This window comes from Schistocerca serialis, chromosome 11 (genome assembly GCF_023864345.2).
Source record: "Schistocerca serialis cubense isolate TAMUIC-IGC-003099 chromosome 11, iqSchSeri2.2, whole genome shotgun sequence".
NCBI classification, from domain to species: Eukaryota; Metazoa; Arthropoda; class Insecta; order Orthoptera; family Acrididae; genus Schistocerca; species Schistocerca serialis.
Genome location: NC_064648.1, coordinates 208850696 through 208875557, shown reverse-complemented (window position 1 = coordinate 208875557; position 24862 = coordinate 208850696). Strand labels below are relative to the sequence as shown.

The window sequence follows — 24862 nt, the reverse complement described above, 5'->3', positions numbered from 1 at the left end:
GCACGCCACTTCCAAAAAAAAAAAAAATTATATATATATATATATATATATATATATATATATATATATATAATTTTTTTTAAATCCAGTAATCTTTATCCGTTGTCTAGATACTATGGTTTAAAGTCGAGCTAAATGTAGAGCGTAAAATTCGTTCTTACGTGAAATGAGTGCGCAGAAACGGTTTAAAGTGAATCAAATAAACAAAAAAACGCATTCTTACGATAAAATTTTAAACTCAAAAAATTTAACTTCATTCTTTTTTTGCGGGTTTCTTTTAAGTTCGCCACTCCTTTGTCTCAAACTTGTGCGAACCAGTTCAAATTTTGTAAGAAGGTAGAAAACTTTACCCGCTGCCAAGATACAAGCAGCATGGTTCGAGAATTAAAAACCCGTATCGGATCAATCGCCCTAGTCAACAAAAAATCTACATGGACTGCCAAGCTATGGCGGTCTAATGCCGAAATTATGATGGAGTAAAAGCTGGGAACCAGAATGAAAAAATGCTCCTCTCACAACAGAAAAAGGTGAACGTGTCCTGGGCAGAGTTAGCAATGTGAAAGAAGGGAAATAGCTTTCCTATTTATCTAGCAGCTTCAAAGACATACAAATTAAAAGATATTGACATATTCGCGCTTTTTTTGCGAGTTAACCCTACTTCCCAAGCGTAGTGAGCTCTCTTGGTTGCAAGATGTTGGCACACCTGCATCTTGCAATTTACAGGTCATAAAGCAGATGGCCCTGTGCCCAAAATCCAGAAGATTCGCCATCTACAGTAAATAATATACAATATAATGTGGCTAAAGAGCCTATGTGTTATAGCTGAAAAAGATTTTCTGTGGCGATAAAATTTTTGGGGGTTGACTTGTTCCTTGGGGGCGGGGGCACTAAAACATGTTCTTTATTTGTGGGGAAGGTTGATTTTTTTTCCTCCAAATGGACCATTTCTTCTCCACTCTCACCTCCTGTTACATGTATGATGTCCAGTGTAAGAACAAATAGACACAAATTCATATGCTTGTTGACAGTGAAATCAGATTCATCTGAAGTAGTAAATATCCGAGAGTTGGATTGCATCTATAATAGGAAGTATCCCAGAGGGGAATGCATGCATCCTAAATTTTAGTGACACGTTGTATCATATTGCACGACATGGCAAATGCAATGTTAGATGATATGTTGGCGTGTGTCATGCTATACAACATAACATGCATCATGTCACGTTTCCCTAGACGATGCATTATATTACATTACATGGGCACTAATACTATCAAGTAAAAATGCGCGAATATATCAGCATGTTTTCATTTGAATGTGTCTGAAGATGCCTCTAAGTCGATACACAAGCCCAAGGCATTTTTTGTGCTATATTATATTTTACATTCCTGTCTGAACAGATGAACGAATATCAAGAGGTGGATGGATAAGATGAAATATTGGACAATAAAATCCAACAAAAAACTTTATTCCAGAATGAGATTTTCACTCTGCAGCGGAGTGTGCGCTGATATGAAACTTCCTGCCAGAATAAAACTGTGTGCCGGACCGAGACTCGAACTCGGGCCCTTTGCCTTTCGCGGGCAAGTGCTCTACCATCTCAGCTACCCCAGCACGACTCACGCCCCCTCCTCACCGCTTTAGTTCTGCCAGTATCTGTTTCAAAAAAATTTATTATTTAGAAAGAAAAACGAAAACATATCGATTTTCCTTCTACGTAGTGTGCCTATTCTGTTGTGTTCAGCGTCGAGTTTCGCTTTGTTGGTGTGCTGACGTTATAATTTGTATGACGAGCATAGGAAAGTATGATTTGCCAACACACAGAAATATTGCATTCCGCAACGTACTTTGATAACAGGCTTTTGTGATAATTCACTATTCGGCGCTATTCATCGTCTAACTCAAACGTCTGTCTTTTTTGTTCCAGACTCAACAACCCGGCGCATGTCCAATCAGCTGAAGCGAAGATAAGGAAGAGAAAACGAAGAAGACAGTCCCAACATTTAGTCCCGTGACATCGCCTAGCACTTACCGGCACTTCAGAAACCGCAGTGAGACTAGAAAGTGGTTTTAATTAACATACCACACGCAAAGCTTGCGTAATCGGCTCGGCTTTCTAAAACGCGACCAAAGCTCTGTCGCATGCAAACCATACCGGGAGCAGAGTAACAGTGTAAAAAAAGTAATTTAGGGAACGAAGCAAGGAGAGAAGAAAAAGTGTGTGTTTGAAAGGGAGAGGAAAGAAAAAAAAAAGTGAAAACATCGTCAAGTGTCGCAAGAAACACGAAAGTTTTGTAGACGCTTTCTTTGCAACTTCTGAGATCCGTTAGCTCACAAACGTTGGCACGCCTGCTGCCGCCTTCTTAGGCCAGACAGTCGTCTGTTTTCGCAATCTGCGGCATTCGGCACCGGCGACAAAATTTCGCGACGGAAACACAGCCAAACGCGGCTTACAAGCAATATCCTGTGCGATTTCCCTCACGTTGCCTTCTGAAAGACGAAACTTCAGCCTATCGGGAAATAATTCGCAAGAATCAAGTTTCAAACTGCAAGCAAAGCTACTGCACAGCAGACTGTCATTCATAAATGTCCCGTTAACATACCGGTATAACAAGGATTCAGACATTACTATCTTTATTAACAGTGAGAACAGTTTTCTGAAGGAAAGGCGTCACCTTCATGTTTACATCAGAATTTCTTGGTGCTATATTTCTCGACAGTGAATGGATATTAATGTGAAGTTATAAACAGATACAAACATTTTTTTCACTAAACAAACAGAATAATAGAGAATACGTGTGGGAAGGGACAATATTGTTTACATTTCGACAATACTGCTACCTGAAGCCAAACATTAGCAGCACAGACATTTCACTCCAATGGATCCAGAGATGTTAGTGCAACTGGTGCTGCTAGCGGCAACAGCGCTGCTAGTACCGCGCCCTGCCACTGGCGGCGCTGTCATCAGCTCTTCTCCAGGCTGGAGACCCATTCCAGACCCAAGCCCCGGCATCGGCCTGACGTTGGGTTCTGCAGCGCCTGCAGTATCCTACCAGAACTTGGTCAACAAGATATCCACCCTGGACGGGCCCGAAGGAATATCTTCACCACTATACGGTGCGAGTCAAGGATTCGGTGAAGCGGATGGGGGGCAGTGCGCCCTCTACAAAGTCACATTCACACAGGACCTCTATTTCCAGGTGAGTAATATAAGTCATATAATAACTTCATATTATTCAAGCTTTACCTCAATGTGTGTTACACCATGAAGTATCGATTGGATATTTATCAAATTTTGTGGGGATGTTCATCACATAATGGGTATTCCATTCTGGACTGATGGTCCATCATCAACAACAGCATAGTGTGTGATCCTCATATGCATCAGTACATGCTTGTATGTCTTGTGGCACAGAAGGAAACAATATCAGAATGTTTTGAGAAATTCCTTGTCATATTTGAAACACATGCAGTGTCTTACATGTACAGTGATAGCGCTGGCTGGAGGCTTCTTTGGAAGCTTACGTCATCCTTTCAATCCCAGGCACACTCTGTGGGTGAGAAATGAGAAGACCAGGCAGGCCAATCGAGAATCTGCACATTCTTCAAGACATTTGTGGTGTAAACTGTCATGTGGGGTCATGCGCTATCCTGTTAGAATACACCATTTGGTGCCATGTTAATGAAGTGTGTAACTGCAGTGTTTACCATTCTTGCCACATAGTGGGACGTTCACAGCGTCCCTTCAACAATTATCTCATCAGCCCTGTTGTTATATCCAGTAGCTCCTCAACACTACGATACCCAGAGTAGGAGAGATATGGGTCTCGAAAACCTCTGCTTGCCGTGACCTTCCACTAACATGTTGACATAGATCTAGCTACAACTAACAGAAGTGTGACTCATCGCTGAACACTGTAGAATGCCACTTAATATTCCATCTGGCACGATCTCTAAATCAATCAAGTCTATGTTGACTGTTGTACTGTGTTGTATGTAAAAGATGCTAGCCAACTCGAGATCTCTACCCAGCTTCCAGTAATGTGTTCCCTAAGCTTCGTGGTGACACCCTGCCTGCAACCTCTGTCCAGACTTCAGCTGTTGTCGTCCACCTGTTCGTCAGAGACCTTCCAACAACCCTATGTTCTACTCGTGGTCCATTCCTTCTGGAAGGATCCTTGCCCACTCTTCTTTCCACACTGTTGACCCAGTCCACCTCGTCTACACTCGTTCTGCAGTTACACCACAACAGCGAACTGTCTGTGCGATACGTCCCTCGTTCCAGTAATTTTGACTTTTGTGAAAGTCCGAAAAATGGTGAAAAGTTGTGTTGGTATAAGGATGAAATTTGACTCAACTTATCCCACAAGAGAATCACTTTGATAATGTTAAGTATGATGTTCGCGGTGTAACAGATTCCGCGTCAGTGTACCAGGTAGGGCAACTTTCACATTTTGACTGCTGCTTATATTTCAGCTGCCGAACTAATAAAGCTCGTTTGCTACTTTTAATTTTTTACTTTCTAACGTCCAACCTCTTTTCAAGACACTATCAATTCCGTTCAACTGCTCTTCAAAGTCCTTCGCCATCTCTGATACACTCATCGGCAGCGCTCAAACTTTTTATTTCTTCTTCCAGAACTATAATTCGCTTTCCAAATTTCTCTTTGGTTTCCTCTATTGCTTGTTCAGTGTACAGATTAAATAACATCCGAAAACAGACTCCAACCGTATTTCACTTCCTTCTGAGTGGAGTCTGATTTATTTACAAGTTATAGATTATCCTTAGCTGCCTAAGAAATGTAGAGGGTGATTCCGTGATGATGTTAAAGACTTTCTGGGATGATGGAGGAGAGTAACTGTATCTACCTGAAGTAAGGGACCCCGGTGCGGAAACGACTGAGTCGAAATTTATGAGCGAAAATCCTAATACCTCAGAGAGTGCAACCCTTGTAACACACGCTCTTTGCTTTCCAGATGTGGGAGTAAGTAGTATTGACCAAAAGAAGAATAAAATGTTCAGTAAATATGCGCTCTAAAGTACATACCTTAAGAGCTATGAGGAATTTTTCATATTTACTACTGTGAAAAAATCTCTTTTACTGAACAGGTCCCCATACCTTTTAAGGCATACATTTTAGGACTCTAGTTTAGTAGACTTTTTTTTTTTTTTTCATTCTCACTTCATCCTCTCAAAATTTGGAAAGCAAAGAGCTTCCATTAGAAGAGTTTGAGTGTCTGACGTATGAGAACGATTTTCGATTGCAACTTTCTACGCGATCGTTTCCGGAACAGGGTCTCTTCCTCAAATTAATTCATTTATGCTTCTTCATCATCCATTGAACTTTGTAACATGATCATGAAACCAACCTGTACATAAAAATTAAACACTTACAATTAAGCTTCTAGCATTGAGATTTAATTGTATAAATGGTGGTTGATATGGATTTTTGTTGTCGTACTGGGGATTCAGCACACTTTGGAACTAAACTCATAAACACCGATCACTGAGAGAGATTTTTCATGGTTGGGCTGTCACATTTTTGTTTATTTCTAATATGTATAAACACATTCGCCGGCCTAGCTACAAACAGAAAATGCTCCATGCTAGATGACGTCGGAATGTGAGACTGTAACTTACAGAGTGGCGTGTTTGTCTTCTGTTTCAGTACATTCAGTACAAGGCGGACATTCCAGACATCCAGCAGTTCACCCTCTGCGCTTGGACCAAGTTCACCAACCACTCCAACGACCACCCGATATTCTCGTACGCTGGTGAGTTCGCTTTACTTGTGTTACATTCTCTATGTAATTACATTTTCCTTGCCTTCAACTATCGCACAGAAGGCATCATTTAATACCTACTGCGACTGCTCTAATTTGCATTTTAGCGTGCACTAACCAGTTCGTAGTTCCACAATTTTAGACATACTGATCATTGTTGTAAGAGTTGTTGGGGACCTACAGTAGCTTACTTGTACTTGCAAGTTTATGTCTATACTCCGTGAACGGGCAGAAAATGCGTGGCAGGAGGTACATTTTATTACACAATATATTAGGAAACCTGCTTTACCTCCAACTGAGCTTATGTGATCGTTCTGTATCGTATTCCTGCAAATTACCATACCCAGGTATTTGTATGAGTTGACCGATTCCAGCTGAGTCGTTGACACTATGCTCATACGGTACTACCTTTTTGTTTTTGCAAAGGGTGCAGTTCAGAGCCGGCCGCTGTGACCGAGCGGTTCTAGGGGCCTCAGGCAGGAACCGGACTGCTGCTACGGTCTCAGGTTCGAATCCAGTCTTAGGCATGGATGTGTGTGATGTCCTTAGGTTAGTTAGGTTTAAGTAGTTCTACGTTCTAGGGGACTGATGACCTCGGATGTTGTCCCATAGTGCTCAGAGCCATTTGAACCACTTGAACCACTTGAACTGAGACATCCTGAACCCACTCACAAAGTTTCGATCCCCCATACGGTCGTACTTACGTACCTAATCTTTGGTGTGAAGTCAATCGAATCCCTTTCGAAATAAATGCTGCGTCTACGTGATGCCTTGATCCACGACTTTGAGTATGCAATGTCGTCAGAAAAGAAAACATCTCTTTGGTGATGTTCTTCGACGATGACACGTCACAGACAGGTCGAACATGTTCCAACATTTCAACATGCTCTTGAAAATGATTATATGGCCGAAATCAGGATTGTGTAAAATAAATGATCTATTAACAGTGAAATGGCGGAAATTTCTTTCAAAAAGTTCTATATGACTGTGGTCCCCCACGAATGACAGATCGTTAATTGGTTTCCATACCAAACTGTAGACTGGCAATGGCAAGGGAATCGTTTCTGAAGAAGAGAAATTTGTTAACGTCGAGTATAGATTTAAGTGTCAGAAAGTCGTTTCTGAAAGTATTTGTATGGACTGTAGCCATGTATGGAAGTGAAACATGGACGATAACTAGTTTGGACAAGAAGAGAATAGAAGCTTTCGAAATGTGGTGCTACAGAAGAATGCTGAAGATTAGATGGGTAGATCACATAACTAATGAGGAGGTGTTGAATAGGATTGGGGAGAAGAGAAGTTTGTGGCACAACTTGACTAGAAGAAGGGATCGGTTGGTAGGACATGTGTTGAGGCATCAAGGGATCACAAATTTAGCATTGGAGGGGAGCGTGGAGGGTAAAAATCGTAGAGGGAGACCAAGAGATGAATACACTAAGCAGATTCAGAAGGATGTAGGTTGCAGTAGGTACTGGGAGATGAAGAAGCTTGCACAGGATAGAGTAGCATGGAGAGCTGCATCAAACCAGTCTCAGGATTGAAGACCACAACAACAACAACAACCTACGTTTATTAGGAGGCCGTAAAACCAAGAAGACTACATGTTTTATTAGAGTTATTTGCTTGTATCATTATCCTCCAGTGTCCTCATTTGCGCCTATTTTCGTCCAATATCCAGTAGGCTTGTAGAGGGTTATTTCATCCTGTCGATGAAGGAAAACTAGCAGGGTCGCAGTTGACCTCCCCCCCCTCCCACCCCTTCACCCCATCATTCGTTGGCGTAATACTAGCACTCAGTTACCATCACCACAGACGATATGTCAGCTAATTTCGCCACGGCGCTCCTCTCCTTTAGACTGACACTTGCGAAACGCCTCTCGCCCTGTCTCTAGAAACACTGGCTGCGACGGCCCAGTTTCCACGCCCCCGCCTCTCCTCGCCTCGTCCTGTCACGGTCGCCAACTCGTTCCTTCCTTCGCGGGTCACCGCCGGCCGCAAGCTCAGCCCTGCGCCCATCCACCGTCGCGGCAGCCTCACTGCAGCTTTCGCAATCCTCCAAACTGCATTGCCTAACTGGACGATTCGTATTTTATTTGCCGCCATTTACAGATGACCTGCCTCCTTGTAACCAACAAGGGGCGGCCACAACGTTGTGATCGCAGGTTTACTTCAAAACTTTAGTAGGCCATTTAAACAACATAATGTGCAAGTAGTAAGGTGCACTACTCTGGCAATTGCGAGAAAATCGATCGCAGGAGAAAGTTTTACAAGTCTATTATGTAACTGATGTATATGTGCATTAGAGCCAGACGTTAAGAGTTCATTGTGTTCAAATGGTATATTCAACATACTCCACATCAGCTTCACACCAGAAGGACATATTACCACCTCACGAGACACCATAGGCCAAACCCCGTGCAAAAAAATGGTTCTGAGCACTATGGGACTCAACTTCTGAGGTCATTAGTCCCCTAGAACTTAGAACTAGTTAAACCTAACTAACCTAAGGACATCACAAACATCCATGCCTGAGGCAGGATTCGAACCTGCGACCGTAGCGGTCTTGTGGCTCCAGACTGCAGCGCCTTTAACCGCATGGCCACTTCGGCCGGCTCAAACCCCGTGCAAGCGAAATATACAACGGTCCACTGAAGTAATGTCTGGAAAAATATTAATAATCCCATCCTCCACCCCAAAATAGTGTCCACATGGAATGATAATATAAACGAGAAGATACCTTGGCACTGTTGTGTACATAGTTCCGTGCAGTCAGCGCGTACACAACTTTCCCACTAGAGCGCTCCCCGCTAAACACAACAGGGCAGGCGCAGCGCTCGTCCGTCTCCGCACTACGAGATGGCGCTGCCTTAGAGACGGACCAAATTCTGCTTCCGCCGATCCGCGTATTAATATATTACGCAGCCAATGAGATTGCTGCTAACGTAGAACCTTTTCTCCTCGTGGATCACACTCGCGCAGTGATACATGAACGCGCGAGGTATTATAACGAGTGTACAGACCTCCGATTAGTCAGTCTGCATCAGTCTGCATTGGTCTGCATTAGTCTGTACCAGTCTGCATTTGCTGTACCAGTCTATAGACAAGTTTCAGTCTGCGCCTAATAAGATTATCATATTTCTGTACATAGCCATGAAGATAAATGAATAGACACTTTGTCAAGTATCAGAGATATGTGAAAATAAGATTAACATACCAAGACCAAAGGAACTTCAGATTGTCAATTGCAAACAGCATCCAGAATCAAGTTACGTAATATCTATGATTTTTATTATTTTAATAAATGTGTGTGAAAATTAATCAAGTTCTGTTTAAAGTTGGTCACCGTCAATCTGCTACTCTAAGCGTGCAAGTGGCATTTCTATCGTCTGACCTAATGGCAGAAGATAAACACGCCACGATAAGACCACGAGACATATTGCTGACACTCGCCTACTTCGTTAGAGCGACAAGTCAAATAATCTGATGGTGTGTGTACCGAAGGTCTTACAGTACGCTCCCAATCTGTCCACACCAATTGCACGAATGGAAGTGGGCTAGAAAAGAACTCGCAATTAATTACTAGGACTACAGAATCTACTTTAACACTTAAAGAAGTACCTTAACCAAACTGGCATTTCATTCCTGAAACAAAGAACAATAGCTACACTTGGATTATCGACCAGTTCGCATATTTTGCAATTACGGTTAAACATGCGTGTATAGACGAGTATATGCAGTAAATAATGGAAGAGCACAATAATCTTAAAAAGTGTCCGAAATACATAGCTTTCTTTCAAAATTTCTTACTTCACACTTTGCCATAATGAAGAGGTAATTTTTGGTTGGCGCACAAAACTAAAGTGAGTCGCTACAAAGCTTAAATCATTTTAATTAAATGGGCAAAATTTTTTTTTTTGTTAGTAAGCCTAGTCAAGGTGAACCATGAAAATTAATTATGGCAGAACCCATAACACGAAAATAAATAAATAAATACATATACGTTGGTTGGAACTTAAATGTTTGGGATTTGGGGTGGACATAATCAAAACAAAGGCGTTTTCCGTTGCGGCGAAATCTCAATCACTAACTTCCTCCTCGGAATGTGAAAATATTTTGTTGACGCCGAACTACATAGCCAGAAACGATCGTCATAATAAGATAAGGGAAATGGGAGCACCCACGTAAAGATACGGGTGTTCGTTTTTTCCGCACGCTGTTCGAGATGGGAATAAACGAGAATCATTGTGAAGGTTGTTTGATGCAGCCTCTGCCATGCACTTAATTGTGATTTGCGGAGTATCCATGTAGATGTAGATGAACATACAGGGTGATCAAAAAGTTAGTATAAATTTGAAAACTTAATAAACCACGGAATAATGTAGATAGAGAGGTAAAAATTGACACACATGATTGGAGTGACATGGGGTTTATTTTAAATAAAAAAAAAAAAAAAAAAAACAAAGTTCACAAAATGTCCGACAGATGGCGCTGGACAGCAAAACTGCTACCGTGATGAGTGAGTGGTACGCCGATATGTTACAGAATCGCATCATCCCCAGCCTGGCTGATAAACACCTGCTGGAACGTACGATGTTTATGCAGGATGGCGCTCCACCCCATATTGCTAGGCGCGTGAAAGATCTCTTACACGCGTCGTTTGGTGACGATCGCGTGCTCAGCCGCCACTTTCGTCACGCTTGGCCTCCCAGGTCCCCAGACCTCAGTCCGTGCGATTATTGGCTTCGGGGTTACCTGCAGTCGCAAGTGTATCGTGATCGACCGACATCTCTAGGGATGCTGAAAGACAACATCCGACGCCAATGCCTCACCGTAACTCCGGACGTGCTTTACAGTGCTGTTCACAACATTATTCCTCGACTACAGCTATTGTTGAGGAATGATGGTGGACATATTGAGCATTTCCTGTAAAGATCATCTTTGCTTTGTCTTACTTTGTTATGCTAATTATTGGTATTCTGATCAGATGAAGCGCCATCTGTCGGACATTTTTTGAACTTTTGTATCTTTTTGGTTCTAATTCCAAGCATGTGTGTCAATTTGTACATCTCTATCTACATTATTCCGTGATTTATTCAGTTTTCAAATTTATACTGACTTTTTGATCACCCGGTATATACCCCGCGGGCGCTTTCGCTGTTGTCCCAGTCCCTCTGCCATGAATTCCCTCTCCAGGTTTCGAGTTCTCCCAAGGTCTGTGTTCTCTGCCCTAACTGGTCTTTTCTGCCCGGTTTTAGCCAATATGTCGCCGCGCCATTTTTATCAGTCATGTCTGTCGTGTGTATCTCGAGCATCACGCACAGTGCGTCCACTGTTCGGGCCGTGCGTCGTAATGATCTCACCACCTGACCTTCACCAAAATTTCACTACAGCTTACGACGTTTTTCGTCCAAATTCGTACATTTCACCGTCTGGTCGCACTATTCTTGCCCTGAAGACTTAACACACTTTAGGATTAGTTGCAACTCACAAGGAGAGACCTCCAGCGTTGCCATCAACTTTTTCAAACTATCTATACGGTTACGTAGGTTAAGGTCCCAGCTATGACACCCTGCAGCCATTCACCCTGGTACGCCCTTGTCTGCGAGTAATAGCGGAAAAAAATTTTGGAATTCTGTGTGGCACTCAGTAGCAATAAAGAAAGGGGTACTACGTAGTGTGGTTGAATTGCGGCACGGTAGCTCTGCGTGTTCGGTCAGAGGGTTAACTACCCTCTGTAACAAATAACTGAGTGAATGTATCAACGCCGCGCGGGATTAGCCGAGCGGTCTTAAGCGCTGCAGTCATGGACTGTGCAGCTAGTCCCGACGGAGGTTCGAGTCCTCCCTCGGGCATGGGTGTGTGTGTTTGTCCTTAGGATAAATTTTCCTTGACTTCCGGAAGGCGTTCGATACAGTTCCGCCGGCCGAAGTGGCCGTGCGGTTAAAGGCGCTGCAGTCTGGAACCACAAGACCGCTACGGTCGCAGGTTCGAATCCTGCCTCGGGCATGGATGTTTGTGATGTCCTTACGTTAGTTAGGTTTAAGTAGTTCTAAGTTCTAGGGGACTGATGACCTAAGATGTCAAGTCCCATAGTGCTCAGAGCCATTTGAACCAGCCATTTGATACAGTTCCGCACTGTCCCGTGATAAACAAAGTAAGAGCCTACGGAATATGAGACCAACTTTGTGGCTGGATTGAAGAGTTTTTATCAAACAGAACACAGCATGTTGTTATCAATGGATAGACGTCTACAGACGTTAAAGTAACCTCTGGCGTGCTACAGGGGAGTGTTATGGGACCATTGCTTTTCACAATATATATATAAATGACCTAGTAGATAGTGTCGGAAGTTCCATGCGGCTTTTCGCGGATGATGCTGTAGTATACAGAGAAGTTGCAGCATTAGAAAATTGCAGCGAAATGCAGGAAGATCTGCAGCGGATAGGCACTTGGTGCAGGGAGTGGCAACTGACCCTTAACACAGACAAATGTAATGTATTGCGAATACATAGAAAGAAGGATCCTTTATTGTATGATTATATGATAGCGGAACAAACACTGGTAGCAGTTACTTCTGTAAAATATCTTGGAGTATGCGTGCGGAACGATTTGAAGTGGAATGATCATATAAAATTAATTGTTGGTAAGGCGGGTACCAGGTTGAGATTCATTGGGGCCGGCCGAAGTGGCCGTGCGGTTAAAGGCGCTGCAGTCTGGAACCGCAAGACCGCTACGGTCGCAGGTTCGAATCCTGCCTCGGGCATGGATGTTTGTGATGTCCTTAGGTTAGTTAGGTTTAACTAGTTCTAAGTTCTAGGGGACTAATGACCTCAGCAGTTGAGTCCCATAGTGCTCAGAGCCATTTGAACCATTTTTGATTCATTGGGAGAGTCCTTAGAAAATGTAGTCCATCAACAGAGGAGGTGGCTTACAAAACACTCGTTCGACCTATACTTGAGTATTGCTCATCAGTGTGGGATCCGTACCAGGTCGGGTTGACGGAGGAGATAGAGAAGATCCAAAGAAGAGCGGCGCATTTCGTCACAGGGTTATTTGGAAAGCGTGATGGCGTTACGGAGATGTTTAGCAAACTCAAGTGGCAGACTCTGCAAGAGAGGCGCTCTGCATTGCGGTGTAGCTTGCTCGCTAGGTTTCGAGAGGGTGCGTTTCTGGATGAGGTATCGAATATATTGCTTCTCCCGAGGAGATCACGAGTGTAAAATTAGAGAGATTCGAGCGTGCACAGAGGCTTTCCGGCAGCCGTTCTTCCCGCGAACCATACGCGACTGGAACAGGAAAGGGAGGTAATGACAGTGGCACGTAAAATGCCCTCCGCCACACACCGCTGGGTGGCTTGCGGAGTATAAATGTAGATGTAGTGTGTAAACTTAGGGACTGATGACCTTAGCAGTTAAGCTCCATAAGACTTCACACAATTTGTTTTTTTTTTTAATGTATCAACGAAGAAACTAAAAGGGCGTCATCGGACGTCCGCCCCCAACAACTTCAACGAACAACATAGAACAAGATGTGATCAACAACGTGGTGTGGTAGATAGGTTTAATAGCCTCTGATGCAGGAGATTGTCGGATCGGTTCTCGTCAGATATGCTGTTCTTTTATTTTAAAATCTTTATCGAAATGACATTGATCATCATGTTTATTCAATTAATTCATTTAAATGTAATTTTTTACTTCCATTCCTTTTAATCATAATATCAACTTATTTATTTTCTCTGAATTTTCTTCCCATTCTTTCTCCAGTTGAACTCCCTGTTCATAAGTTTTTAATTAATTTTATGTAGTAATTTCGATTTAGTTTCTTTTGTTTTACCACCAGTTTCTTCATCGACATCACTGCGTTCATTATAGCTATTTCTCATTTTGTTTTAATTTACTTTTACTTATAAACTCCTTTTTCTTTTGAATCTTCATGTGCGTTATTTCGTCTGTAGTGCACTAGATATTTATGTTATGTTTTAAATGTTTGTATGACGATTACCGTACAAAAAAACCGCACACCTTGTAACGAAAAACACATTTTTCACACTTTTGCACAATCAAGACATAGGTTATTTCGTCTTTTGTGTTTTAACTGCAAGACGAGAATTTTCAAATAATTCAGTATTATAATAGATAAATATAATCAAATTCGTATTCACAAAAAATTCCGATTCGAAAAAGAATGAAACAAGCCACAAAGATCATATGGTGATGGAGATGATGTGACAAGGGAATAGAAATAACAAATTACATTCAAACCAATAAATTGAATAAACTCATTTCTACAAAGATTTAAAAATAAAGAAATTCACTTTTCCTGACAATATTCGAACCCGAAATTTCCCGCAGATCAAGCAATTATCTATCGACCACACCGCGCAACCACACTGCATAACAACATTTTTAACGTTATTGAGAATCACATAAAATTTCAGAATTTTCTTCGTCTATGACTCGAAAACAAGGGCCCATTACGGTGAATGGCTATAGTGTGCGACATCTGGAATCTTAACCTACATAAAACAATAGATAGTCTCAAAGTTGATCCCAACGCTGGGGACCTACCATCATGAGTCACAAGTGGCAGTGTGAATTAAACTGCAAACAAATCTGACAACAAGTTATGATTTGCGCCGCTGACGTCACAGCTCCGCATGTGCACCTTCGCCTCCCCTCCCCTCCCCCTCTGCACCCTCACTGTTACAACTTCAAAAATGGTTCAAATGGCTCTGAGCACTACGGGACTTTACTTCTGAGGTCATCAGTCCCCTAGAACGTAGAACTACTTAAACCTAACTAACCTAAGGACATCACACACATCCATGCTCGAGGCAGGATTCGAACCTGCTGCCGTAGCGGTCGCGCGGTTCCAGACTGTAGCGCCTAGAACCGCTCAGCCACTCCGGCCGGCTATTACAACTTGCTTCCCGAGAAATCTTTACTCTGACATTCAGTTGCGGGTCGTTACTTCTGTTCAGTTGAGCACCATTTGAAATGCACTGTCGAATGTTCTGAGGTTCCGTTCTGTGACGTCAGAAAGAATCAGCCTTAACGTCGCAAAACTTTGGTAGTGCCGTTCACAGACTGACGTCATTATCTGTGTCTTTCGGTCAGCGCTTTCCATTTCGAAATCCTGTACCGGTACACACAAAGGGACAGTAGCAGTACACGCACTCAAAACTGCGTGCAAGATTCGAGAGAAAAAAAAGGTAACCGGGGCGCTTTAGTAATTACGGTAGCTGTGTGCAGTTGCTCGTTAAGCTGCCTGTGCAGGCACTTTCGCCCCATACTAAGTAGAGACGGCACAAGTGTGGCCACGGAAGACGGCCATTACCCTACCTTGGCACGTCCGTGTCTGCATGGCGTTCTCCCCACAGTTAATTGGCAATTAAGATCAGTGCACGGGCGATGTGCTCAGACGGCGACCACAAGGCTTGAGAGAGAGGGGAGAAAAAAATGTTCGTGTAGGCAACTGTCGTACACAGGAGTCTGTCTCGTGGGAACACGCTTCTGTTTGGCTTCTGCAGTAAATCGTGTAACAGATACTTTCGTCGTCATCTACTACCTACCCAACATACTAACGTCATTTACAAAATCGAAGAGGATGAAACATTCCGGGGGCAATGATGTAAGAGGTCCATGACTAAGGAATTTGTTGCTAGCGCACTCTTCCAGATGTAATTTCGATGGCTTGCTCACGCGCTACCTGCGATATGTAAGCTATAAGAGAATCTCAGACCAAAGAGCAGTGTTGTAAGCAGTAGGAACTGCGTAGTCAGTAGGAGTTTGTAGTAGCTAGGCTGGGCCGGTCGTGGTGGAGCGATGGCGGAGCCTGGGCGATATCATATAAGGCAAAAGCAGCCTCGCGCATATGTAGTATTGTTATATCAAGTCCCATGTAAATGTTTTAAAAAATCTCTTAATAATAATCTTTCTCATACAAAGTAACTTTTGACAATTATTCATCTCAATTTAAAGAGTTTACTAATCTCTCCAATCCATGATTATCCCGATTATTGTAAAAGAAAAATCAGTTGTTTCCCTTTCATAAATGACAAATCTATCGGCCAGCATTGCACTGGGCTGTGCCAGAAAAATTGTAAGAGCAGATATATACGCGTTATCCGGCGACATCATTGAGGTAAGAATTTTCAATTTATTCAGAATGAATTTTCAGGGCCATGACGCACCACTGCTGACGTCCAAAATTTACCAGTTTAAATTCACAGTCAATTATTGAAAGGTTATAAGCGAGCCACAATTTTATTGAGAAATTAGTCACATTGTATTATTGGTAGGTTACGGAATTTTTTATTGGGATGTTACGCTGAATGTGAATCATATAAATAATAATATTTTTTTACTGTTGGGTGGTATTTTTTACTGTGGGGAGGTTACACTAAATGTAAATGCAATATACATATTTTTACTGTTGGGAGGTTACAATGGACAAGATCGTACATGCACACACAGGTATGTAAATGATTATACTTTTTAAAAGATGTAACTGCTGTTCGGCTGTACAACAGGTTCTAGGCGCTTCAGTCTGGAACCGCGCTGCTGCTACGGTCGCAGGTTCGAATCCTGCCTCGGGCATGGATGTGTGTGATGTCCTTAGGTTAGTTAGGTTTAAGTAGTTCTAAGTTCTAGGCGACTGATGACCTCAGCAGTTGAGTCCCATAGTGCTCAGAGCCTTTTGAACAAGTAGTCTGTTGAGCATCTCCTTAACGCCCTATGGGCTGACTAAACGATGCCGTGACAAACTGCGCTGCTCTTCTCTGCCTCCTGATGGGCGGCGCCTAAGAAACGGCCGAAGGAGTTCTATGTAAGCTACCTCTTTCTGGGATAAGTCCCATTTCCTGACGAATATCAAACTGGCATCTGCTTTTCCTACAATTTCTTTTGCGTGGACATTGCACTTTAGGTCACTGCGGATTGTTGATCCTTGGTCCTTTAACGTAGGTACCGTCTCCAGGGAAGGAAGGGAGATTGAGCTTAACATCCCGTCGACATCGAGGTCGTTAGAGACGGAGCACGAGCTCGCATTCTGTCAAGAATGGGGAAGGAAATCGGCCGTGTCCTTCCAAGGAACCATCCCGGCCTTCACCTTAAGCGATTTAGGGAAATCACGGAAAACCTAAGTGGCCGGACGCGGGTTTGAACCGCTGCACTCGTGAATGCGAGTCCAGCTTGCTAAACACGGCGCCACCTCGGACGGTGTAGTAATTCCTTCGTATTATTAGTAAAAAACTTGGGCACTTCACTTTTATAAAAAATTTTCTGTGAAAAATATAAAAGCTAAAGAAGACGTCATTACGAGTGTAAGTAGCCTGTTTAGGTTTTATATTGGTAACGTCATGTAGCGCTCTGTATGAAAATCACTGGCTGTGCTGTGTGCAGTCTGTGGCTGGTTTGCATTGTTGGAATTTGCTATTGTAGTGTTGGGCAGTTGGCTGTGAACAGCGCGTAGCGTTGCGCAGTTGGAGGTGAGGCGCCAGCAGTGGTGGATGTGGAGGGAGAGATGGCGGAGTTTTGAGAGCGAATGATCTGGACGTGTGTCCATCAGAGAGAGTAAATTTGTAATATTGGATATCATGGACTGATATATTATGACTTTTGAACACTATTAAGGTAAATACATTGTTTGTTCTCTATCAAAATCTTGCATTTGCTAACTATGCCTATCAGTAGTTAGTGCCTTCCGTAGTTTGAATCTTTTATTTAGCTGGCAGTATTGGCGCTCGCTGTATTGCAGTAGTTCGAGTAATGAAGATTTTTGTGAGGTAAGTGATTCATGAAAGGTATAGGTTATTGTTAGTCAGGGCCATTCTTTTATAGTCAGATTGCGTTGCGCTAAAAATATTGGGTGTCAGTTTAGTGATGGTCAGAATAAGTAAAGAGAGAAATGTCTTAGTACGTTCAGTTGTGCGCAGCTGTTTGAAAATCAAATAACGTAAGGGGTTTACCAGCACAGTGATTCATTAATTTTTCTAAGGGGACGTTTCAGTATGCGTGGGCTCTAATCTCTCTGATTTTATCCTCATGGTCTCTTCGCGACATATACATAGGAGGGAGCAATATACTGCTTGACTCCTCGGTAAAGGTACGTTCTCGGAACTTCAACTTTACTTCCGGCAGTGTGTCATCTCCTACCTTTACAAATCCACACAAGTTCTTCTGCACACCTTGTGAAACTACTCTCCTGCAAGAAGGATACTGCGCAGACACGGCTTAGCCACAGCGTGAAGCTTTGTTTCCAGAATCAGACGTGCTTGGGTCCGTTAGCTGATAGAATCAATGCCCGCGACAGGGAAAGCTAAGAAGTTCGAATCCCATTCCGGCACACAGCTTCTAACCTACAATGTAACTCCTTTCACTTAGGAACGTCTTGAATGTGTTCTGCAATTGACAAATACTGGAGATATACAAAATCAGGGACAGTCAAATAACAACGACTCGGATGGAAAAAAGTAAGTAAACGGTTTATTATATCGAACGTACTCGGCTCGACTGTTTATCCCACTGAGAGACAAAACGGTCAATGCCTTCACAGAAAAATGTTTTCCTTTGGCTACGGAAGGATGATTTGTATGGCCACGAACTCTCTTGAGGGCTCCAGAAATGTGGAAGTCGCAAGGGAAAAGACATCGCGACTGTATGGAGAACGTGTTACGGCTTCCCAGCGGAACTTCTATAGCGTGCTCGAACCGTCTTGGTCACATGTGGGCTGCCATCATCGTGCAACAGAATGATACCGTTTCGACTATACAGCAGAAGTTTCTCTGGGAAGCCCTTACACATCATCCTTACAGAGCCGATCTCTTCCCCTTGCGATTTCCACATTTCTGGAGTCACCAAGAAAGACGTGCGCGGATTGCTTCGGACGGATTGATGCACCCCTGGGCACAATCATCGCTCTATAGGCAAATGCAAACACTTTTTTTCCATCATGGCACTGACTTGAAACTTCCTGGCAGATTAAAACTGTGTGCCCGACCGAGACTCGAACTCGGGACCTTTGCCTTTCGCGGGCAAGTGCTCCACCATCTGAGCTACCGAACCACGACTCACGCCCGGTACTCACAGCTTTACTTCTGCCAGTACCTCGTCTCCTACCTTCCAAAACAGTTATGGAGATTACTTTCGAAATAATAAATAGTTTACTTACTTTTTTCCATCCGAGTCGTTTTCATTTGACTGCCCCTTGTATATATACACCCAATATTATACAGGCTGATTCACTAACTATTGCCGGCCGGGGTGGCCGAGCGATTCTAGGCGCTACAGTCGGGAACCGCGCGACCGCTACGGTCGCAGGTTCGAATCCTGCCTCTGGCATGGATGTGTGTGATGTCCTTAGGTTAGTTAGGTTTTAGTAGTTGTAAGTTCTAGGGGACTGATGACCTCAGAAGTTTAGTCCCATAGTGCTCAGAGCCATTTGAACCACTAACTATTGCCACCTGGAATAACTCCGAAAGTATGATAGTAGCTGAAAAGTTTGTGGGTCAAAACTTGCATGGGACAACGGGGGCGTCAGCTTTTTTTTTTTTTAAGAGGGCTGCTATAGTTTGTTACTTAATTTTTGATAGCGGCTACCGAGACGAATCCAATGATGTGTAACAGTAATGTCTTTGAAGGTCAACGAAGGTCACAAAGGTGGCATGAACGTCCATTTACAGAAGGTGTTCGAAGTGATGAGCATTGGTATCAATGAAGTGCTGCAATCTTCTTATCATGCATTGATGCTGCAATCTTCTTATAATGCATTGAGTGGTATTCCTAATCACACCGGGACTTATCAAAACACGAGCTCTTACAATTCTCTCTCGCATATCTTCAGGTGTAGTTGGAATGTCTTTATAAACGATGACTTTTACGAATAGCAGCAGGAAAACATCCAGAGGCCTCAAGTCTGGCGAACGATCCGGCCACGACACATCCCCTCCGCGTCCAATCCAACGATTTGGGAATTGTCTCTGCAACTCATTTCTGGCCATCACTGAAAAATGTGCCGGACACCAGTTGTGTTGATACCACATTCTGTTCCTTGTTCCTAAACGTATTTCTTCCAGTAACAGACCTAATGTTTCTTGCAGGAATGTGGTGTACTTCCTACCATTAAGGTATCCTTCGATGAAATAGGGACCTGTAATTCTATCCTACAGAATCCCACACCTTTCATTCGCCGACCACTGTTTTTGGTGTGCAACTTGCCGCAGCCAACATGGATTTTCAGTTGCCCAATAATGCATGTTATGCGAATTAACATCGTTCGTGAATGTAGCCTCGTCAGTAAATAAAATCAAATTAATAAATGTGTAATCCTTCTGAGTCTGAAGTTGAGCCCATTGGCAGAATTCAGTGCGACGCATACAATCCGTAGCAGTTAATCCTTGGTGGAGACTGATATGACAAGGATGATATTTATGGCGATGCAGAACACGAACAACACTACTCTGGCTCATGCCAGATTCCCTTGCGATTTGACGGGAACTCACGCAACGATCTCGAACCACACTGGCAAGAGTACCAATTCGCGTTTTCTCGGTAGTAACTTTGCTTTGCCGGATATGTTTCCGATGCGTTAAAGATCCAGTTGTTCTCAATTTATCATAGACATATTTAAATGTACGACGTGTAGGGTGAATGCGTTGAGGATATCTTTTAGCGTATAAGTCTCTAGCTCTCACTGAATTTCGTCGGCATTCTCTGTAAATCAAAAGCATATCGACTTGTACTTCGAAGGGGTACATTCACATTCGCTTGATTGGACGCTACTAATCTTACCGTTCCTATTAGTGTTGTATTGCGAAACCGTCGAATGGCTCTTTAGATGGATACGCGGTGTTCGCCGAATATTTACTATTTGTACGATATACAAGAGAGAATTGTCGATAAGTGCCGCAGTGATAAGGAATACCACTCAATCCATGATAAGAAGATTGCAGCACTGCATTCATACCAATGGTCATCAATTGGAACACCTTCTGTAAATGGACGTTCATGCCACCTTGTTGACCTTCGATGACCTTCAAAGACCTTACTGTTACACATCATTGGTTTCGTCTCGATAGCCGCTATCAGAAATGCCTTTTAAAAAAACAGTCATCCTTCATATCTCTGACGCGACCCCACCTAGTAACAAAAATCCAACGTCATATTATGGCTCCCGTTGTCGCACGCAACATCTGTGCCACAAGCTTTTCAGGTGCTATTATACTTTCGGAGTTATTCTTGGTGGCAACAATTAGTGACATATATATATATATATATATATATATATATATATAACATTTTTTAATAAATCACGGAATAATGTAGATAGAGAGATACAAATTCACACACATGCTTGGAATGACGTGGGGTTTTACTAGAACCAAAAAAATACAAAAGTTCAAAAAACGTCCGACAGATGGCGCTTCATCTGATCAGAATACCAATAATTAGCATAACAAAGTAAGACGAAGCAAAGATGATGTTCTTTACAGGAAATGCTCAATATGTCCGCCATCATTCCTCAACAATAGCTGCAGTCGAGGAATAATGTGAACAGCACTGTAAAGCATGTCCGGAGTTACGGTGAGGCATTGGCGTCGGATGTTGTCTATCAGCATCCCTAGAGATGTCGGTCGATCACGATACACTTGCGACTTCAGGTAACCCCAAAGCCAATAATCGCACGGACTGAGGTCTGGGGAGCTGGGAGGCCAAGTGTGACGAAAGTGGCGGCTGAGCACACGATCATCACCAAACGACGCGCGCTAGAGATCTTTCACGCGTCTAGCAATATGAGGTGGAGCACCATCCTGCATAAACATCTTACGTTCCAGCAGGTATTTATCAGCCAGGCTGGGGATGATGCGATTCTGTAACATGTTGGTGTACCTCTCACCCGTCACGGTAGCAGTTACAAAACCAGAATCACGCATTTCCTCGAAGAAAAAAGGCCCGATAACGATAGATGTGGTAAATCCAACCCATACCGCGACTTTCTCGTCGTGCAATGGAGTTTCCACGACAGTTCTAGGATTTTCGGTAGCCGAAATTCTGCAGTTGTGGGCGTTGACAGACCCCCGGAGCGTGAAATGAGCTTCGTCGGTCCACAACACGTTACTCAACCAATCGTCATCTTCCGCCATCTTTTGAATCGCCCACACCGCAAATGCCCTCTGCTTCACTAAATCGCCAGGTAACAGTTCACGATGCCGATGGATTTTGTACGGATAGCATCGGAGGGTACGCCTCAGTGCCAACTAGACAGTAGTGTATGGAATGCCGGTGCGACGTGCGACTGCACGAGCGCTGACTTCCCCATGCATAGACGAACCCGATACAGTCTCCATTTCTTCCTGAACTGTCTCAGCAGCATTACGCCTTGTGCTCGGTCGGCACTACGGGGTCTATCGTCTAAACAACCCGTGGCTTCGAACTTCGAAATCATTCTCGCCACAGCTGCATTTGTCAACGGACCTTTACCCGTTCGAATCCCCTTCATATGGCGATAGGATCGTAATGCTGAACTAGAACATCCCCCATTCTGATAATACAGCTGCACTAAAAGCGCCTTTTCAGGTAACGTCAACATGCTGCGACTACTGCTGCATCTGATTCTCTCTCTCATTACAGCTCCTTTTATACACGATTGTCATGCGCAGTCACTGACGTTTTGCCGTCCATCGCCATCTGTCGGACATTTTGTGACCTTTAATTTTTTTGTTCTAATAAAACCCCATGTCATTGCAAGCATGTGTGTCAATTTTTACCTCTCTATCTACATTATTCCGTGGTTTATTAAGTTTTCAAATTTATACTGACGTTTTGATCACCCGGTTTATATATAATGGTTTTAATCGGCTTATTACTTTCTGATATTCTGTACTTGTCATAAACGAGTACATAATATCCTAAAGCAAGGAGGATATAAGACGGAACCAAAGAGGAAATTCCTGGCCACAAGAAGTTTGCTTGCATCAAACGTGAGCCGCCTTAATCTGGGGAGAAATTTCTGAAAAACGTATTTATGGAGCATAACATCGTGCAGACTGTGTAAAAACCGGAAGAGAAGCAAATCGAAGCGACTTAAGTATGGTGTTATTGAAAGATGTTGAGCATTAAGTGGACTGATATTAACAAGATGGACAGGACGACAGAACACTTGTTGGGAATCAAGCAATATAACCTCTACGATGCTAGAAGGGGCTGGAGAGGATGAAAGCTGCAGGGGAAGGCAGAGACTGGAATATACTGTAAGACGCGTGTATTTCTATTGTCTATTGTCAAACCAAAATTTATGAAAGATGTTTATATTTTATTAATAGGATTAAGTAGGGATAATTAATATTTGTCGTGTTGGAAATAATTGTGGTAGCAGGGAATGTCTGCACCAAAGTATTGTTGACAAGTGAGACCGTAAATTGATATAATTTTAAAAAGGGCGGGAGAGACCGCGTACGGATATATTTTATGAAAAGGGCGGGAAAGACCGCGCACTGATACATTTTGTAATGGTAGCAGGGATTGTCTGCACCAGAAAGCATTGTTGGCGGGAGAGACCGCACTTTAGCGTTCGTAGGAAGTCAGTAGTAAGCGAGAAGTGAAGCGAGTCGGTAGCAGGTCTGAAGCGAGAGGTTGAGAGGAGCGGTGTGCCTGCCAGCCACCAGCTGTGATTTACAAGAGATTATAAACGGATGTACAGAGACATCAGCTAACTATTATGATAAGAGGAACTAATGTTATTGAATTATTTTCTTTGCAAAACTCAAGACTACTGAAGGGATGCTTGCGCACTGCTAGTTGTAAGATTATTGTAAAAAGTGAGTCCCATTTGAACGTTTGTAAAATCATTTGAAGCGTTTTCAGAACATAATTAAATTTTGCCAGCAACGTTGCATTACTGATTATAATCCATCCCAAAAACCATCAAAGTAAAACTTTGCAGAAATTTTATTGTTGTCAAGAAAAAGTGTAACTATGAATCACGTAACTTCAGTCAAATTAATTAAAGAATAACGTCAGCTTTGGTATTAAAGAATAACGTCAGCTTTGGTAATAAATACAGCCACTTATTATGACAGCCCACCAGCAGCTAATAGAGTATAGTAAACCAGAGTAAGTATGTTCATGTCGCAGTTCGATTAGCAGTCAAGTGGCGATCCAGTAACAGTAAAAAAGGTGAGCAACAGTTCTGGGTTATTGCAGGTAACGACTGAGGGCCACGACGACGACACATTCTATGTTTCGTCGAAATAATCAGAAAATCACTTTTAATAAGCAGCAATTAAATTTGTATGCGAAGACTGAGAAAGAGAATAAATTCCAAAGGGAAGATTTCATTTGTTATTCTTAACAAGAGATAGAAATACAAATGAAAGGTTTCGTTGTTTATTGTAAAAGGGAAGGTTATCATTAACACAAGAGAGAGAGAGGAGACGGGAAGGTTTCAATACCAACAACAAATAGTTACGTGTGTAGCGCGCGAGGGGTGCTCTCAGATACGGAAGCTAGCGCAGGAGAGGAAGTAGTGGCAAATTGCGTAGAACCAGTCAGAAGACTGATGGCGTAAGAAAAGTTCCGGGTACAGGAACACCGGTCCCAAGAAAGCCATCAAGGTATTCAAGAGTTGCGCGACTGATCAGCTGGAGAGCAGTTCCCACGAAATATTGCCGAGTCCCAAATCCCTTCTCCATTTCGCAAGTTTGCCGTGGCCGCAGTTGACGCGGAGGCGAGGAAATCCTGCTGGAGAAAGCTCTGGAGAACTGCGGGTCGGCGTCGGCCGGCCTCGCGCTTCTCGTGCCAGATCTGCAGGAATTACTGCTAACTCGGTCAGTCGCGGCGACGGCACTGTTCGCTTATGACTGCCGCTTCCCCGGTGACGGGCGGCACGCAGCCAATGGACGCCTGGACGAGCCGCGTGTAGCTGCTAGCTGTCCGCTCTCTCGCTCATCAATCAAGCGTCCGCCGACGGGATATTTCTCTCCGTGTCGGTACACGACTCGGTTACACAACACGCCCTGTAGTTGCCAGGCCTCGGGCGAAAGTTGGATCGGTGTCGTTGCGTACATTCTCCCTGCCTAACGAGTT

General features: G+C 43.2%; 1 protein-coding gene across 1 annotated transcript in view; it reads left to right on the top strand.

Moving 5' to 3' along the window:
- Nucleotides 1-24862, top strand: part of LOC126426707 (uncharacterized) — a 165650-nt gene that overhangs the window by 74659 nt on the left and 66129 nt on the right. Inside the window, exons 2-3 of the mRNA XM_050088629.1 lie at nucleotides 1925-3197; nucleotides 5666-5771. Of these exons, the coding sequence (XP_049944586.1) occupies nucleotides 2877-3197; nucleotides 5666-5771 (427 nt within the window). The 5' untranslated portion in view covers nucleotides 1925-2876. The remainder of the gene's footprint in view (nucleotides 1-1924; nucleotides 3198-5665; nucleotides 5772-24862) is intronic.